General features: G+C 35.7%; 1 protein-coding gene across 3 annotated transcripts; it reads right to left on the reverse strand.

The window, feature by feature from the left end:
- Positions 1–68: 68 nt before the first annotated feature.
- On the reverse strand, positions 69–17,663 carry LOC125858507 (uncharacterized). Of its 3 annotated transcripts, none has more exons than XM_049538300.1 (27): positions 17,457–17,658; positions 15,876–16,616; positions 15,042–15,138; positions 14,824–14,921; positions 13,698–13,829; positions 11,199–11,267; positions 10,817–10,939; positions 10,586–10,735; positions 10,255–10,386; positions 10,046–10,125; positions 9,782–9,876; positions 9,607–9,674; positions 7,809–7,910; positions 7,655–7,725; positions 6,240–6,347; positions 6,073–6,148; positions 4,874–5,010; positions 4,637–4,796; positions 4,342–4,521; positions 4,129–4,245; positions 3,693–3,848; positions 2,234–2,401; positions 2,013–2,125; positions 1,785–1,908; positions 574–669; positions 424–486; positions 69–334 (listed from the first exon to the last, which is right to left on the reverse strand). In XM_049538300.1, exons 1-27 carry the CDS (start codon positions 17,613–17,615, stop codon positions 281–283), a joined length of 3,669 nt encoding a protein of 1,222 aa, XP_049394257.1. In that variant the 5' UTR covers positions 17,616–17,658; the 3' UTR covers positions 69–280. The 3 variants fall into 3 exon arrangements, with proteins under 3 accessions (XP_049394257.1, XP_049394258.1, XP_049394259.1); XM_049538301.1 differs by lacking the exon at positions 17,457–17,658 and adding an exon at positions 16,712–16,809; XM_049538302.1 differs by lacking the exons at positions 69–334; positions 424–486; positions 574–669; positions 1,785–1,908 and having other exon boundaries at positions 2,013–2,142; positions 17,457–17,663.
- Between the last annotated feature and the right edge of the window lie 1,901 nt (positions 17,664–19,564).

Below are 19,564 nucleotides of genomic sequence, written 5' to 3' on the forward strand. Positions count from 1 at the left end.
AAAACTTATGGTTTTGAAGTTGATCATGTTACCAGATTGAACCTGAAACTGATATGAGTTGCAAAGAGATGCAATAGGCCACTTGCTTTAGAGACGAATTCAAAATTTGAAACGATTCAATGCATGTGAACAACATAAGACAATAAATCTAAATCAAAAAATGTCCACTTTAGTGTTGCCTAGTTGTCGGCTGAAGACACAAACATGGAATCTTGACTTATGTAGAATGACATCTAAACATACTGTCCCATCTCTAATATTGGGATTGGGAAACAAACACCTAAGACAACTCTGATATACTCTTGAAGTAGGATTCTTCTTCCTCTATTACACCCTGCATGAACAACAAGGCTCCGTATTAGCAGGTTTTAAAGAACGTCATGATGCATCTTTAACTTCAAAACAAATTTTCTATCGTCAAACCTTGATTATCATTATGGCAGCATCCTTGTGCAAAACCTCATTGTACTCGTGACAAGAAATATTCTGCAATACTTAAATAGTTATGACTTTCTGATCATTTCATATACAGGGAAAACGATATCATAAACTAATTGTCAATTAAGTACTAACTTGTACACAGTTAGGGCAGCCAGTATCGCCAGAGCAACAACATGATGCAAGAAGTTCCAAAGCAGCAGTCAGCAGCTCACTGAATATATGCTGCACCTGCCAGATCAAATAGTACTTTTTCTCAAAAAAGGTTGTGACAACACTGCATGTCCTAATTCATGCGGTAAGGCATTATTAGATAACTTTTGTCCATGGTTTAAGATCACAGACAAAGTTGCTTCGCATTTCCACTTGAATAACAGCCATTGGTTTTTGGTTTTAATACCACATCCCCTATACCAAGTAGCAAGCATAAGATTTACTTTGTTCATTTGCTAACCATGTTCAACCACAAAAATAATCAAGAGTTTCAATTGCTTTTTTAAACTTTATTCTTATTGTCGCTGAAGAGACTACAGATGAGATGAATTAAATGTTTTCAAAAGTTTCCAAATAATAAACAAATGACTAACTTTCTTATGTTCTAGCAAAAGATGCATTTGAGCAAATTAAGTAAATGCAGGTCAAGTGTGGGTTCTTTTATAAATATTTGTAAATATTCTCTATGATGAAAAATCCACCTCTTACACTTGCAGACAAAAGCAGTTTCTCAAATGCTTTACATATTTTGGACAGTCTAAGTGGTTCCCTGACTACAAGTTCCAACCACATCATCTTATACAAGCCATTGCATGCTCTTCAGAGAAGCTCTGACTAACTTGATGGTTAAATATAATGAAAACCATTTCATCTTATTATTGAAAATTTCCTTAATTCATTACTTCAATAAATAACATCCTAATGAACTTCACAATCTATTTCAAAGCCTAACCAACTAAATACAGGTCCCTTTATCATAAGTTTCCTGGTATTCCTTCGAATCTTTACAAAATGGCACAATCGTCCAATTAGCTTGCAAAATACTCCCTCCATTGCAATTTGTTTGTCCTATTTTGACTTCACTCGGAGCTTAAGAAAGTAACGAAGACTTTTGAAACTTGTGGTCTTAAATTAAAGATATGTTAAATGTACAGAAATGTCCTTTAATCTTGTGATCTTGAACATGCCATGTGAAAAATTGGAATTAAAGAGTTGCTAAAAAAGAAAAGAGACATTCTTTTGAAACGCACTAAAAAAGAAAATAGGACAAACAAATTGAAATGGAGGGAGTACCATAATATGAGTAAAATCAAATCATGATAGAAAAGGAATCAAAAGCAGGCATAGTTCACCTGTGCTGAAATGCCAGTCCCTCCAGGATGTGGATCATAAAGTAGAATTCTTTCTGGAACATTGCGGGAATCATAAGGGTTTACACACTCTGAGGCTAAATCAGATGAATTGCAAACTATGTACCTTCAGCACAAGTTTCAGGAGGCAATAAGAGAACAGTTCTAATATGTTAACTCAGACAGAGAACATGTTGAGCCAGATTCAAAACTCATGTGGTTGAAACTTACATAGGAACAACATTAAGAAGAGCATGACCAGCAGCATGTAAGCCTCCTCGGAATGAATAATTTAAGGTCTCTACAGCTGTCTTTATGGTCTGAGGAACTTGAATCCAGACAGCCTACATGTGCATTAAAGCTACAAAATTACAAAGAAGAAAAAGTACTAAAACAGTGTTGAACAAACATCACACAGAGGAATTTCAGAAACAGTTCAAACTGGTATTCACCTGGGTTTCATATGTGTAATTAGGAAGTGAAAGTTCAACAGTGTCAAAGACTTGGTTGCTCTTTTTCCATATTTTGCGGAAACCGAACCACGTGGTCGTTACTCTACAACTTTGTGCTTGGGCAGTTGTTCTTGGAAGTTGCAGACTAGTAGTCCTTGCTGGGTAAGCCTACATAGTGGTAAAATATGTATCATGTCAATCCAACATTAACTGGGATGTAACAGCTGAGTTTATAAATGACCTGGTATACAAAGAGTAACTTCACAAGTAGCATGCAATAAGCAATATGGGAATTTTCTTTTTCTTAAATAAGACCAATAAAGCATTTGTATTTCAAGATTAGACAGTTAGTTAAGGATCTCTCTATGACCGCAAGTGCATTCGAGGAGTTCTTAAGATGAAAGCATGAAAATCTACCTATAAGCAGTAAACATGAAATGAAAAGGCCATGCTTCTTTAAATATCTACAATACTTTTGATGAGACTGGAAGTCCAGGGTTTTCCTCGACTAAAAATCTATTAACTCCGTGTATAATGAGAAGGCTAGCAGGACACATGTAATAGAGAAACAAAAAATCACATGAGAAGTAGTTGAAGAGGAAGGAAGAAGATGCAGAAAAGGTTGATCGAGAACACTCTGGATTACCCCAAAACATGGCCATGATCAAGTCATAGTGTTAAAAGATGAGAACTGGCAGCATTACCCAACTCTTAAGAATGAACAGCCGCAAATAAGAGAGTCAAAGAACTTTGTTCTTATGACTAGTCAGATGCGCATCTACTTTGCATCACGGTCTGAACACACCTTATTGCCAAGATGAAACAACAATACCATAAAGATCCCTCTTTGGAGGACAGAAACTAAGCTTCTTTGCTGTCACTAATTTGGGATAATGTACATCACACCCAAGTTAGACCAGGATTATAATACGAGGATTAGACAATAATGGGATTATTTTGGATCTGCTTTTTTCGGTAGATGTTTGGTTCATTGTATTAAAACTGGTATCTACAAAGTATAATATAAAACATGTGTATGTATTAAAATATATAAACTTGACTTTATTTCCAATTTTAACCTTGGCATTCTTAATATTTTGGGAGAAGAGCTTTGAAAGACATTTTGGCTATTTGATTGCTTTATCCCGTGATAGCTAATCCCGAGATTTTTATTCCACATGGAATCTGGTATAAAAATAGTACCAAAATTTGTGGTATAACTAATTCTGGGATTTTTCCTATACCAAAACAAAAATCCAACCGAACATGGGATTGAATAATCCCAAATTCTATCCCGGGACTGTTATCCTTTATTCCATGGACCAAACGACACCTAACTAGACAGAGACCAAAAAACACCCATCATGAATTCTAGGGGTTAAGTGCTTTTTTTATAAAAAAAAATGAGGCTATCCTTGAAAAACATGCAGAAAAATGAAAAGCACTACTTGAGACATACAAAGTTGGCACCAGTGACTTGGACATCAGTATAGTCACGAGTTTTGGTATAATATTTCAGGTCCGCTCGTTGGCACCAAGCAATTCTGTTTGCCACATCAAGCTCCTTCACAAGATACGTTTTCCCTTGATTCATATAATTAGCCCCTTCATAAACCTGTAAAACCATTTGGGCCTGAACTGATTAATTTGAAAAGGTAACTTCAAAAGAAGCCAAAAGACAACCTCAAGAATTGAAGAGTTCTGCTGCACCAAAATGATACACACACACACACATGTATTTTTGAAAACTAATATACACACACATGTATGAATATAAGCATCACGATGATGATCTCTCTCTCCCTCTCTTTTTTCCTATTTATGGTTTTGTTCTTCCGCCTTCTGCCAATAGGAATAATCACAAGAACTTGCCGAATATAGTTAATATTACTTACCTGAAAGAAAGCCTTGCTTTCTTCAATTTCTTCCAGGAGTTCATTCTTTTGAATGTCAATCACTTTGTACCGCTCAGTTTCTATGGCTCGAATGCTAATGGCACTTGAGGGCATCTTCTGGTAACAGCATAGAATGGTTTAGAAAAGCTAATCAGACCCAGCTCACAAGCACAGTATCGTTTAACAGTTAACACTACACTCAAAGGATCATACCTCCAACCCGATGTAGCTCCATATTCTAGCTGTAGCACTACGTGATATATCTGTACTCAGGATTCCCTTGTTTTTAAGTGCCATTAGGATACTCTCCAAGCCAGAACCAAAGTATTTCTCGTCATCAGACAAGTTCAGTGGATGTTCAAAAGCAGCAGCAGCCAGATGCTGTTCAAGAACCTGCCAGTCATATGTTTTTCAATGTTAAGTGAATTCCCTACTAAACACACGGCTCAATCACTAAAACTGAAAATGAGAGCGAGGTCAAGAAAGCCCAAGAAGAAATCAAAACAACCTGCCGGTTTCTTGCATCTATATGACAACATTCAATTGGGCCCCTGAAAAGTTTCTGGGGGAATTTCATGAAATATTGATCCAAAGGCCCTTCAAAGGCAACATAAATAGCAAGTGATGCATTTCCCCGTCTGCCTGACCTTCCTGCTTGTTGCCACAGACTTGATGAAGAAATATACAATCTCAGTATCAAAATAAAAGTGTAAACCTTCGGAGGGACACAAACAAATAGTACTACCTAGCTATACTGCCTGGAAAGCCTAGATGTAGGGTGGCATCAATATGTCCTACATCAATACCCAATTCAAGAGCATTTGTAGCAGCAATACCGCATATACTACCATTGAAAAAGTCATGCTCAATTCTTCTTCGATCCTGCTCCACGAAGAACTAAGGTCAAACTATCTTTTTGCCAGTATGCATAATTAATCTATATGTTAGAAAAATAAGCATAAGTGCCAAATAGAAACTACGGAAGCGAGAATTAGCTATTATAACGAGTATCAAATTTTCACATACGGCAAAGAAAATAAGGTGACAGAAGATTAGATTTTGTATTTTATATTTTTAATTGGGGGTAGGGAAAGGGGAAATTGGAAATGAGGGAGAGGATTACAAGGTGGGGGAACCCTCACCAACAAGGTGAAAATTCAAGTAGCCAACCAACTGATTAGATAGAGCCAATAAAGATGTTGGGGTAGTAACATGACTTAACATGGAATCAGCATATCCAAGGCTTTGAAATGCTTAGTAGAGATAAACTTTTTTTTCCTGTTCTGATAGGTAACATAACTAACATTACTTTAAACCTTTGCTTACAAGAAAGTTATCTGTGAAGCCTGGTAAATTTCTATAACTAATTCGGACACTAATTTCGAGCTTAAGGATGCAATTTTATCAAACTCGACTCACGCAGGACCCACACGAGTATAACAAAGCCATGGGAACACTTGTAATTAAATTGTATAGCTTGGAATAAATTTTAACTCCATGGAATAAGTGTTAAATTAATTAAATGAATCAATATTATTGGAATTAGGTGTAGTGCTTTCTTTTGGTTGTATCTTGAGAAAGTTCTCTAAGTGGATTCTTAGGTCTAATGAGAAAAAATAATTGTAAACCTCCTTCAACTCATTCATTTTCAAGAATCTGAGGCAGAAATCATTTGGCAAATTTGCAGACTAGTTTGAAGTATACCATTAGCGACAAATTATTTTTATTTATGAAGAGCATCAGCCACAAGTAAGTTATTGAACAAGTGGGATATGGGTGCTTTAAAACGGATGAAAATGAAACAAAGTTAAATTCATTTTACAAGCCAGTCCCGTAAGCAAGTTTAGAGCAACATGAAAAATACTTGTTTAAGCAAATTTCCTTGGTACAGATTAACTAAAGAGGATGAACAAACTGTCCTTAACCCAAGTTATAGATCCTAACCTCAGCAGTATAACCAGCTCGGTAAGCGCATATAGTATCAACTAAATGAGGTGCTGTTTCCTGAAGAATCTCACGCCTTAGGACAACAAAATATTCCAGCATATTAAACTGTTAATAGAAGATAAATGAGAATGAACAATTTAACTATATAATGGAATTTCACTTACGTGTAACATAAGACAAGCTCACAAAGTTTGCGTGTTTTACAAAATGCAATACAACGAAGACCATGCTGCATCATTTCTGCAAAAAGGCAAGAAACCTCCAAAATGGGACTGCGACAGACACGGACATGATGCTGTTAGCTATTAAGACACTTCTCTAAGATCATGAAATAACGAAAGAAGAAAGAAAAAAAGGGAAGAAAATGCATGGGGAAATAAGGTAAGAGCATCCCTGTTAGGTCCAACTTCCAAGAATCTAACATATTCTCAAGCATCCAACTAATGGAGTGATGAAGTGAATCACATGCATAATAAGGACAAAAGTGGGAGATATAAGGAACATATGAAAAAGTCAAGGTGCAAGATTATGGCGAGGTACTGGGCACTAACTAATAATCCAACATAGCCCTCTTAGTAAAGCAGAAGAAAAGTTTGCTAATGCTAGTTTGAATACTTAATATCTTTTTGCAATGAAGGCAATAGCTATTCTTACATGTTCAGCAGTAAGAAATCTCATAAAAAACTATTTCAGAATATTTGTCAGTAAACCAAATGCCATTACTAATTAAATGCAGTAGCCTTATCCAGTTTAATCTAGTTTTATAGGTTCAGATGTTCATTTACTCCAAAGTAGCAGTGGAGTCAGTATCTTCATCACAAATTTTTTTTCATACGTAGAATATTCACATAAGTTACAGAAAGTATTCCTGCTACTACCCTGCCAATGCATGGTGACAATACACAATACAACCAGTCTCTGCCAACAAGTTATCAAGATCTCATATACGTGTACAACATCCAAACAAATTTGCTGACATGGGGGTATAATAACCTGCCTCATGTTTGACAAATGCATATAGTGTATGCCTTGCATTTAGTTATCCTCATTGGGAGCGTTCTTTACAGTGGGCTTCAGTAAATTTCAAAGGAGAACTGATGTCCTAAGCTTTACCCTAATTTCTTCAGAATTCTTACAAGTTCATTGCTTAATGTAATATCTAGATGTATTCTCTCCACATAGCCTACTTGACTCGTAATTTACTCAGCCAATATCTTCTCATTCAACTTCTTTATAGACAGAGTGTTATCTTCCTTGTATTTAACCACTCATTCACTTCCATCCAAACAGGCATGTAATTGGTAATATCACGTTATATGTTGTTTCCTGAGCCTACATCTTTTTTTCCCTTTCAAATTTCTTAACAAATTGGTCACGCTTTGAAGAATAAAGCCTGGTATATATTCTTGTATGTCTAGAAATGAAACAGCACTTGCTTCCGTCCTGATGCAGTGAGGATGATCCACTTCATAGGGAAGAAAAGATACAGGCCTTTTACAATATGCATCAAATTCTTTTTGGGGGGAACTGAGATCTGTATCAAATTCTCAGTGGACATAAAGCAGCAAATGCTTTTTACCTTGATCTTCTAGCAATCAGATGATTGTCAACAGAGCCATCATCAATGTCAGTCTTAATTCTCTTTGAGATCTGCAAGATAAAAGTACCTCAAAGGACGGGAAACAGCTTCCAATTGAATACACGCGAGCTATAGGTCTTTATCAGAAACCTACCTTTTTCAGGCGCAAAGGAGGATTCCAAAACATAAAAAGCTTTAAGCCAGATGGACTACCATCATTCTGAATCAACTCTATTGTTGGTAGATTTGAGAGCTCCTACATAACCCCACAGCTATGAGATGAGATTTTTAAATGATCAACAAATACTAACTAGTCTGAAATGATAAGAGTATATACATGAGAACCCTCTATTTGAAGTATATAACATGCAAGCATTTACGAGGTTCATCATAGACTTCAGCTTTAGATGAATTCCACAGATAAAGGTGGAAGCATCTGCTTACGCAAAAGATAAAAATGGCTTAAATTTTGAGAAAAATATTATATTATATTATATTATACATACACAATATAAGTGGGAAGCCCCAAAGGAAAAGGTGGAAAGACCAAATTGCCCATCAAAAGTTGAACGACTTTTTTACCATTCAAGTAAATACTGCTACTATAACATTTTTGTACAAAACTGAAATTACACATTCTAATAAAAAAAAACAGCACATTGAAGCAGCTCTCTTGTAATGTGTTGGTAGAATTACTGGGTGAGCTTTGTCTATAATTCTTAGCCTAGAAATGAAGGGTTGATCCATCTAACCAACCCACCCACCCTCCTGGCATGTAGAAGAAAGTCTCTTCAGGAGGATTTCCCAGATCTGTTTAGAATTGCTCAAGATCCCAATTCTGTTATTGCTGCTAATAGAGAAGGGATCAATTGGGATCTGAGATTTAGAAGGAATATGCACGATTGGGAAGTGAATGATCTGGTAGACCTTTTTGCTAGACTACAGCATTGTCACATTAATCTCCAGGCAGCTGATAAGCTCAAATGGGGACACCAGAAAGGAGTTTATACAGTCAAGGAAGGGTATCAACAGTTGTGCTCTAGAAACCCCGCGATAGCTAACTGGCCCTGGAAACTCATTTGGAGGACCAAGCTACCACCTAAGGTAATTTTTTTTACCTGGATAGCTCTATATGAGGCATGTCTCACCCAAGATAACATAAAGAAAAGAAAAATCCAGTTCCCAAACAGATGCTATATGTGCAAAAAAGAGGCTGAAACCCCCAGACACCTTCTTCTTCATTGTGAGGTGGCCTCAGAATTATGGAGCATGTTTTTTTGTCTCTCTGGCATCAATTGGACCACACCCCTCACTGTTAAGGATGCATATGAGAGTTGGAGTCTATGGAAAGTTGACAAAGCCATCAAGAAGATCTAGATTATGATACCTGCTTGTATTTTGTGGTGTATTTGGTTAGAGAGGAACAAGAGATGTTGGATGGAGAGTCAACTGCTTTAGGCATTTTGAAGACTAGGTGCATTGAAAATTTGTTTAGTTGGTCCAACTTGTATCTTGCTGTTAATGCAGAATAACTTCAGGATTTTACTAACTCATTAGCTCTGGCTTATATAGTTTGTATAGTTAGCCAGAGATTTTTTTGTAAGCTCAAATGCCATATCTTGTAAATTTTGCATCTTCTTGATGCTGTTATTAATACCACTTATCTTATCAAAAAAAAAAAAAAGTTTTGTGATTGAATTTTATAAGTGGGTCTTAGCTATTTAGAAGAAGGTTTCTTCTAGTTTCAACTCTCAACTCCTTTTGTATATTCCTTAAGGTGGCGAGTTTGTTCCTTTCTTGAGTGTATGTTGGTGGTACCACATCTCTCTTCACTTATCTTCTTCATTTCCCATGTCATAATGTAAGCTACACAGATACAACTGTAACTCTGTAAGCACTACCTAGAATAGTTAAAGATTATTTTTAGTAAGACTATGCATGCTATTGAATACCTTTGAGTGCTCCACAGGATTTCCAGAAGTCGCAGTAGAAAATATAAATGAAGGATTACTGCCATACACTGCATGAGAAATCAATAAAAGGCAGACTTTTCATAAAAGGCACAAACAAAACATAGAAAAAGATAAAGAGGTCTCATGGCAGCAGTAGACAAAAGGGAAAAGGTACCATGAGAACAAAGTCGGTGAAGTCTCCTCAAAATAAGAGCAGTATGACATCCAAACACCCCCTTATACGAATGAGCTTCATCAACAACGACAAACCTGAGACATGCAAATGAGACTAAAGTGTCAAAATTTGACTTAAAAAGGAAAAAAGAAGAAAAGATCACTTCCAGGGACACTCAACCAAAGAAAAAGAATGGACCAGGAAACATTCAAACACAGTAGTAACGTGAAACAAAACTAGGACCAAATGATCAAGAAAATTTACCTAAGATTTGATAAAATTCGACTGAATTGTCTATGACATGGCAAGATTGAGACATGCAACATATCAGGATTTGTTATCAACTGAAAAAAACAGATGAAATTGCAGTACTTGCATAAGAAAAGGGAAAGGAGAGATAGGAAATAGACAAACATAGGAAAGGACCAGAACAAAAATCTCAACCTATCTAAACATCAAAACTTACTGAATACCAGTCTAGCATTATCACGCAGCCACTTCCTATCCATCTGAGAAGTGTCCCCATCATATACACCAATTCTGAGGTCAGCACTAAACTCGTTGGTCATGTTTAATAAAGACCTTAGTTGATCTTGTGCCAAAGCCTGCATTGACAACGCAAACAATGTAGAAGCTGCCGCAGTGGTGCTAATGACTACAATGGAATGAGGCATTTCTTAGCAGATGCAAAGCCTATCCAACAAACATATGCAGAATATATAAAGGCAAAAGACTTCTGTGAGACTAGCATTCCCAAAGGCTGAATGTTCAACAATTAAGCTTGGAAAGTATAAAGCAAAGAACCTTTGTAGGAAAGAGGTATAGAGCACATGCTGACAAATTCTGGGATAACACTTCCAGAACTGGCACATTGTAGCAAAGAGATTTCCCACTGGATGTCAAGGTAGCTACAACAACATTTTTTCCCGCAAGAGAAGCCTGGATAGACTCAGCCTGCAGATTTACAATGCTTAGAGAGTTTTGGATAAAAGTTTTGTTTAAAGGGAAACTATATTAGATAGACCAGCATATTACCTGATGGCTGTATAATCTGGTAATTCCAATATTTTTCAATGCCAATACTGTGCTTTCTGAAAGTGCACTTGGGATCTCAACATAGGTGGCATTGCGGGCAGTGATATTTTCAATATGAACAACCTGCACCAGGAACAGAAATAATGGTGGATAACCGTGGGTTAGCTCTTACAGCAATAATTGGCCGTACAGTAGCTAAATTGAAGTCATTCACAATTGAAGTTCATGTCCACTGTAGTGAGGGCTTCCACTTTATCCGACAGCATCGCAATGAATCGCTCTCTTGGGATAACTCATCCATAAGAAAAGGGAATGGAATATATGTAGTTGCCAAGAGGGGGAGAAGAATAATGTGAAAGAGAAAATGCAACAAGGTAAAAACCTGTCCATCAGATCCAATCCCCTTTCTCAGATGTTCCACCATTTCCAAAGGTGTCATAGGATTTGTATCCTGCATGCCAAAAGCTTATCAAAATTGCAGAACTTCTCAGGTCTTAAACTTAAATCATTTACAATTCTTTGTCATCTATTAAAAAAAAGGACCACAATAACCAAGGGAATCTTGCACTGATAAAAGGTCATTCAAGACACATTAGCTATACCAACACATTAGCTGTACCACTGAAACAGGCAACTACAAGTGTTCCTTTTTATAGCCTTCACCTACCCACTTCATTGAAAATTCCCCTTTCTAGAAATATCAGTCACTAAAATATCCAATTGGAATTTGTTCTAGCAAGAGAAGATATCCATCGCTAGCATCTTAAAAGGTGACAAATATTTAGAACAAAAGAGCAGATGCATTCTGCTAAGTTCCCATCATTTATGTGCCTATATTGACAATGACCAATTCCTTCATAAGCATGATTGACCTCTGAAGAAACAAAGATTAAGTTATTCGTAGTGTTTGTTAGAATAGGAATAGGTTTATACAATCCTATTAGAATAGGAATATGTTTATACAATTTTATTAGAATAGGAATATGTTTATACAATCCTATTAGAATAGGAATAGTAATAGAAATAGAAATACTAAATAGTATCCTACTTGGTAAAGGATTGTATTCTAGGGTCTATAAATAGGGTCTCAATGTAACAATGTAAACAACAATAATTCAATAATATTCTTTTCCTATATTTCTCACATGGTATTAGAGCCTCTACGATCTTGGTAAACAATTAAAGAGCTTCTGCTGTCGGCGGGCAGCTATTATCCATATATGCTGCCCATCCGGCCAACGATTATGTTAGCAAAAGTTGGGTCACCGTGTGATCTTTTCGGTGACTATTTTTTTATATTTAATTTGTGTAGCACCGTGCCATCATTCTGGTGACTACTTTTTCATATTTAATTTGTGTAGCACTGTGCTATCATTCCAGTGACTACTATTTTATATATAATTAGTGTAGCACCGTGCCATCCTTCCGGTGACTATCTTTTTTTGCATATTTGATTTGCGTAGCACCGTGCATCTCTCCAAACTACTTTTCATATATAATTTGTGTAGTACCGTGGATTTTTCCGAACTATTTTCTCATATCTAAGTTGCATAGCATCATGTGTCTTTTTAGTGACTCCTCATATTTGATTTGCATAGTTCCATTCGTCTTTTCGGTGACTCCTCAAATCTGATTTGCGTAGGGTTGTGCCATCATTCCAACCCTACCCGTGTAATTTTTCTTTTTCAGTAGGGTTGTGCCATCATTCCGACCCTACCCATATTATTTCTCTTTTTCAATGGGGTCGTTCCATCAATTCGAACTATCCTATATAATTTCTATTTTCTAGTTAGGTCGTGACATCATTCCGACCCTACCCATATTATTTTATTTCTTAGTTTGTGACCACTTTTAGCCATCAAATCTAATACTTCGGCATATGAGCATGTTCTGGCTAGTTTTTCGGTGACTTGTTTGATATCGACTCGTCTATTGATTCCAACATGATCCATATACTTTATACTAGATTTTGAGCACTTACGACCGCTGCATTATGAAGAAGTCTATATGGAGCAACCACCTAATTTTGTTGCTCAGGGGGAGTTTAGTAGCCTTGTATATTGATTATGTAAGTCACTCTATGGTCTGAAACAGTCTTTGCAAGTTTGGTTTGGAAAGTTCCAACACTGTAATTTTATCACTCTGTGTTTTATCGGCATTATGCATCAAATTCAGTATTTCATGAGAAGACCAAGCACATTGAGATTGATTGCCAATTTTGTGAAGTCAAGTGATCAACTTGCATGATATCTCACCAAGCCCCTCATCAGTCCTCGTGTTAATTACATTTGTAACAAGCTAGGTACATGAATTGTATGCACTAGCTTGAGGGGGAGTGTTAGAATTGGAATAGGTTTATACAATCCTATTAGAATAGGAATATGTTTATACAATTTTATTAGAATAGGAATATGTTTATACAATCCTATTAGAATAGGAATAGTAATAGAAATAGAAATAGGAATACTAAATAGTATCCTACTTGGTAAAGAATTGTATTCTAGAGTCTATAAATAGGGTCTCAATGTAATAATGTAAACAACAATAATTCAATAATATTCTCATGCAAGCACTTCTAGTGAAGAAGAATTACAAAGTAAAAAATCAAATGCAGAGAAAGTTGTGAACTGGAGACTCTCACAACCTATGTTGCTCGGACTCTTCTAAAATGTCAACGGGTGCGTGTCGGATTCGTCAAAAGTAGTGTATTTTTGGAGAATCCGACACGGGTGCGACATCGAAAGTGAAGAGTCCGCGCAACTTAGCTCACAACTGCAAATGTACCTAAAAAAATAAAAAAGATTTGCATAGAAGTAGCACGTTATGATGGATTAAGAGAGCATCAATTACAAAAGGCTTAATGCACGGTTTTAAGACTTACACAACAGTTTGCTTCAAAGGCATGAGAACCTGCTCGTTTCGTGTCAATGCCTGTAGCACCAATACCACCTTGCTTCACAAAGGTAATGAAATCTTCCAGGGAAATTTTAGAGAACTCATTTCCATTTTGACACTGCATTACAAAATTAGTAATTTACTAATTTAAATCATACAAAAACTGTCACAATGAGATGGTCAATATCATTCAACTCTGCTTATGTGAAAGACCAGCAGGTTCCGTGCCCAGATAAAAAGAAGTGGCTAAAACAGTCAAACTATGAAGGACCTCATAACATTGAACAATCAAAATGAACAATGGATATAAAAGGATCAACAACTTAATAGAAAATAAATACAAATAAACACTTGCTTGAGCCCAAGCGCTCTGGTGCATGATTACCTAACTTGTGCATGTCGGTCAGACATGCTACCTGGTTGATTAATCGAGATGCTAGACACCACTGATATTTTATTTAAGAAAAAGTAGCAGTAAGATTTGCAGCACTATAAAGAGATTCTTATGTTTGTGACAATTAATTCATCTACCTTCCAGACGATAAAAATTAAGCTAAACCCAGAACTTCAGAATATTACCCACCGTATAATACCTAAGTAATTTCCAATAGAAAGAATCTTGAGATCACAAGTGCCAAACAATTTTACTTGCTAGACATTATATTTCTTCAGAAGTTCCTTTCTTTGAAAGGTAGCTGCAACTTAATACACTAGTGAAGGACTTTTAGCTTAAACACAAATTAAATAAAGTTCAGCCAAAAATTGACTCTAGTAAACATTTGCATACAGTAAGAAAGAACAGGATGAAAACCCCATCTTTTAAATTGGTCATGAAGTCATCAGACAAGAGTCCTGTAGTCTGAAACACCAAGTTAGATATGCCAACACATCCATAGACAGGAAAATGTAGTTGAACTTACAAGATAAATACTCAACACAGCATAAAACATGCATGTCATGATAACACATAGGCATAAAGAAAAATGTTTCACGACTGCGATTCTGCATCTTAAGTGCTTGAATTTCCAAACATTTGGATACTGCACAACACCAAAGTCAACTTTCAAATTAAAAAATTTGAGGATGCCTAGACAAGGTGAGAAATGGCATACCTTTAACAACTTGACTAACTTCAAAAGACTTGTTCGGAATGCATACTCCCTTTTCTTCATTGAGCGGAGAACATTTGATATGGTTACACCTTTTTTAGCTACTCAGCAGAAAAGGAGAAAAATAGACTTATTCAGTGCTCAAGCAGCCATTTTCCTAAATCAAAGAGCTAAACATGAACTAAACATACTACACTCTTTTTTGAAACTGAAAAACATACTTGCACTCTGTTCATCCTTTGTTGTTGAGTTTCTGAAAATATTAATACCATCCTTGGAATTTTTAACCACGGTATCATCATCAACAATGTGTACAACCTAAAAGAAAATAAGGCATAAGTGCTTGAAAAAAAAAGTTCATAGTCATGATAAGTGGTCTAGTCAGACGTCAAAGTTGAATTGCGGTAGCGAGAAGGGGGACGACAAAGCCATTTCTAACTGATATATCAACATATTTAGCAAATTTAGAAGGGAAAGAATATAACTTCAAAAGATAGTGGGGGGAAATGACAACCTGACACCCCTCAAAATCCATTTGGATATGGTGATACATAAAGAGAACTGAATGGGATAAATGATTAGAAGCATAAGCGAAATTAAGAATATAAGATCTTGTAAATTCCTAGAAGGGATACTGAGATCAAATCGTGCATTCACTAAAACAAAATATGCAAGTAGGGTAAGTGAGATATCTTTTAGCACCACTGGTGTTCTCCAGAAAGAGAAACCCCTACTCTGGAAAGAGTAAACAGAACTCTGTAGACTATGGTAGTCCTCCTAAGTTCATAAGTTCAACTTGAGTAACTATTCAGACTTTATTATTACAGTACTTCCTTTCGAGTTGTAAGCTCCCTGTGACATACTTGTGATCATCCAGAGGCACTTCTGCAAGGCCCTCCAACATTTATCCGTTGTCAAAAATGAATTGAGTGACGCCACAGCTCAAAAGTCAGAGTGTGACAAGAGTATGTGAAACTAATCGATAAAATGCTGAAATATATCAAAGTAGGTAGTGGATGAAAACTGTTAAACTAGCCAGAAGTTCAACGCAGTACCTTAGGACAAAATAGGGAAAGTTGCTCGATGTCTGTGACACCAGCTCGAAATCCAAACAGACAGAGACGATCGAGTGCTCCCTTCAGACTGGAGTAGGTAACTTGTCCCTGCTGAAGTTGTAAGGAAGCTGAATAGATGCTTAAAAAAGAAAATATATTGCTTATTCTCCTCAACCACGTCGGACACCCGCACGAATCACTACCACTCGAACATGGATCAGATACGTTGTCGTTTCTGTTGGCTTCCTCCCACATACAGTTGCCTGAATCCGGGTTGGTAAAACAATTTATAGACGCTAAAACCTGAACAAATATCTTAGCTTTCTCGTCATCCATGTCATTGGAAGATGATTTTAGTATGCTAAGGACTAGCTCATCTGCATGTCCTTCCATCTTATCATCCTTGATGCTTCTCTTGCGCTTAACCTGTGAAGAACAATTCATCGGAACACTGCAATTGTGTCCATCTGAATCTCTATAACGTGTTTCATCCAAAAGAACTTTGTTCTGATTTTCATTCCTAGATATGCTCCTCAAGTAAGACAAGTCTTCCATCATATCAGACCATGCTGTCTCAGCTTCTTTCAGAGTTGAGCCACCAACTGGGACAGATGAACTTGCAGGTGTCTCAGTTTTCTTGTTCTGTTGTCTGTCTTTCTTTGTATAGGGAACAAGTACAAGAAATTCCCCACTCCCAACTGAATGGTCACTTATCTTACTCTCTAAACCTAATTTGACACCCTGATTCAAGAAAATAGCACAAAATATGAATATGAAAGGAGAAAAACAAATGAGGCAAGGTTTCAAGAAAGAGTGTCTGTTGTGTGGGGGTATACCATAACTTTCAAGAAAACAAAATACGAAAACACGCCTACATCATAGTTGACAGAAATCATCAACTGGGATAGATGAAGTTGCAGGTATCTCAGTTTTCTTGTTCTGTTTCTGTTTTTCTTTGTATAGGGAATAAGTACTAGAAATTCCCCACTCCCAACTGAATGGTCACTTATCCTACTCTCTAAACACAATTTGACACCCTGATTTAAGAAAATACCACAAAAATATGAATATGAAACGAGAAAAACAAACAAAACAAGGTTTCAAGAAAGAGTGCCTGTTGTGTGTGGGGTATAACCTAACTTTCAAGAAAACAAATACGAAAACACGCCTACATCATAGTTGACAGAAATCATCAACTGGGATAGATGAAGTTGCAGGTGTCTCAGTTTTCTTGTTCTGTTGTCTGTCTTTCTTTGTATAGGGAACAAGTACAAGAAATTCCCCACACCCAACTGAATGGTCATTCATCTTACTCTCTAAACCCAATTTGACACCCTGATTCAAGAAAATACCTCAATATGAATATGAAACCAGAAAAACAAACGAGACAAGGTTTCAAGAACAAGTGCCTGTTATTATGTGGGGGTAAAACCTAACTTTCAAGAAAACAAAAAAAAAAACAAAAAACAAATAGTAGTAAAACACGCCTACATCATAGTTGACAGAAATCATCAAGTAGCAACGCAAGATTCGTAAAATTTGTAGAATAAATGAAAGAGATGAAGAGGAGTAAGAAATTGCCTTGTGAAAGAGATGGAAATTTGGGGAAATTGAAGCCGGTGGGAATGTTTTCTTGAGGAGTTGCTTGAGTTCTTGAATGGTTTTGTTCGGCAAAATGGAGACAACTATGGATTCACCCGTTAAGCTACGCACTTCCATACTCGTCTCTGATTCTTCCATACTCCGGTGGTTCTCGTTGGATTTATAAGTTGGAGCAAAAAACCTAATATTGGCGGGGAACTGCTGCTCACGTGATCTCATTATTTCCAGAAATATAAGAGTAGATGGAAGATGTTGTTTATAAAATCAAATTTAATGAATTAAAGGGAATGTTTGGTACAAAGAAAAATATTTTTTTAGAAATATTTTTTTGAGAAATAAGTGGATTTCTTATTTATTTTCTGATATTTGTAAGTAAATAATAAAAAATATTATCATAATAATATTTGTATATAATCTAGCAAAAACATTACAGATATAGATTGAATATTAAGGGAGAGAGGTGTGTAAAGATCAAGGGGTGGGTGTTGATGGCGTAGAGAGGGTGGAAAGAGGATAATGAACTTCAAATGTTATTTTATGAAACTTATTTTTTTAGAAAGAATTTTTTTTAATTTTTTTTTTTTTACCAAACATGAAATAATTTAAAAATATTTTCATCCGTACAAAACACACCCTAATTAATGGAGAATTATTTTATTTTTTTGGAAATCTCAAAGCATCCTACAACATCTGTCACAATCTCTACCCTTTGAGCTTTGGATTAGCAATTAGCGATAACTACTCATTATTCAATAACTCACACATCATACAAAAAAATGTAAATCACATTAAATAAACCCTATACACCCAGCTCTTGGGTAAGTAGCACACAGAGGTCAAATTTGATTTCAGATCTCCCACATGGGAGAGCCACCTCCCAATCACTTAATCATGCCCTCGCGGGTAAATTGAGAACTGTTATAAATAGGGTTGTGTATCGGTCGGTTCAGTTCAATTTTAAGTATTATCGGTTCGGTTTATCAGTTTTCAGTTTTTAAATATGCTATCGATTTTTGGTGTTTAACAGTTCGATTTTCAGTTTAATCAATAAGAAAATGTTTGCAAAACTAATATATGACTTGTCCAACAATTTGACGCGAAATAAAAAAGAGAGAAATCAAATAACTCATTGAATGCAAATGTTCTGCTTAGTGTAGTAATAGTATAGCAAATACTCACAATTCACAACCCTAGTCGTTGCATAACCCTTGTCATCGTCGTTGCAAACCCTAGCCGCCACCGTTCTTAGCTCTTAACGTTTTGACGTTGTGAATCTAAAGACTAATTAAAGTAATACTAAAACCTAAAGGGTAAATGTAGAGATCAAAGTTAAGTAGTGTTAATAGTGTAGGGTCTTAAGCTATAGTCTAATATAATGATTATATTAATATTTTTTGTTTGATATTTATGTGTGATTAAAAATTAAAATAGTGAATTATTATATTCTTAATGGGTTATCAGTTAATTCAATAACCCAATAATAATAAACAATAACACTTTTTTCGGTTCGATTTTTGCACACCCCTAGTTATAAGGGTGATATGCTACAAAAGAATGACTATAAAATCTACGTAAATTCTGCAGAACAATTATAAGATTAATAATGATACACAAAATGAATATTGAGCCGCTAAAGTTTAATATATCTACAAGATAAATGTACAAAAATCTGAACGTTAAGATAAATGTATGGTCATATAAAATAGAAATTATTACATTCGCGAAAAAATTCAAATAATATGCATGAAAAATAAAATTAATTTGGTGTAAAGTATATTTACTTCCGGTATGAATAAATTGTTAACAAAGTAGACTTTACCGTCTTCCCTGCATATACAATTTACACATTATGACCAAAAATAAAAATTTATAAATTTAGCAATGAACTTCATGAAAAAGAAAAATATAAGTACATACATGGTTTAAACTTTTGAAAGAAGTGAAACTCAACACCTTCACGAGAATATGGTGATCCTAAAACGACAGCACGTGTAGCATTAAAAGCACAACATTTTCTTCTCTTTTATTTTTTCGTATTTGGATTATATTAAAAATAATCATAACATTAAAAGTGAGTGTTGAGAAGT

The sequence above is a fragment of the Solanum stenotomum genome, chromosome 3 (genome assembly GCF_019186545.1).
Source record: "Solanum stenotomum isolate F172 chromosome 3, ASM1918654v1, whole genome shotgun sequence".
Lineage (NCBI taxonomy): Eukaryota > Viridiplantae > Streptophyta > Magnoliopsida > Solanales > Solanaceae > Solanum > Solanum stenotomum.

Coding starts and splice junctions, on each gene's coding strand:
- LOC125858507 (XM_049538300.1), bottom strand. CDS start 17,615: ATGGAAGAATCAGAGACGAGTATGGAAGTGCGTAGCTTAACGGGTGAA. Junction 4,522..4,636: donor TAGATGCAAGAAACCGGCAG/GTTGTTTTGATT, acceptor TATGACTGGCAG/GTTCTTGAACAGCATCTGGC. Junction 670..1,784: donor GGACTGGCATTTCAGCACAG/GTGAACTATGCC, acceptor TTGATCTGGCAG/GTGCAGCATATATTCAGTGA.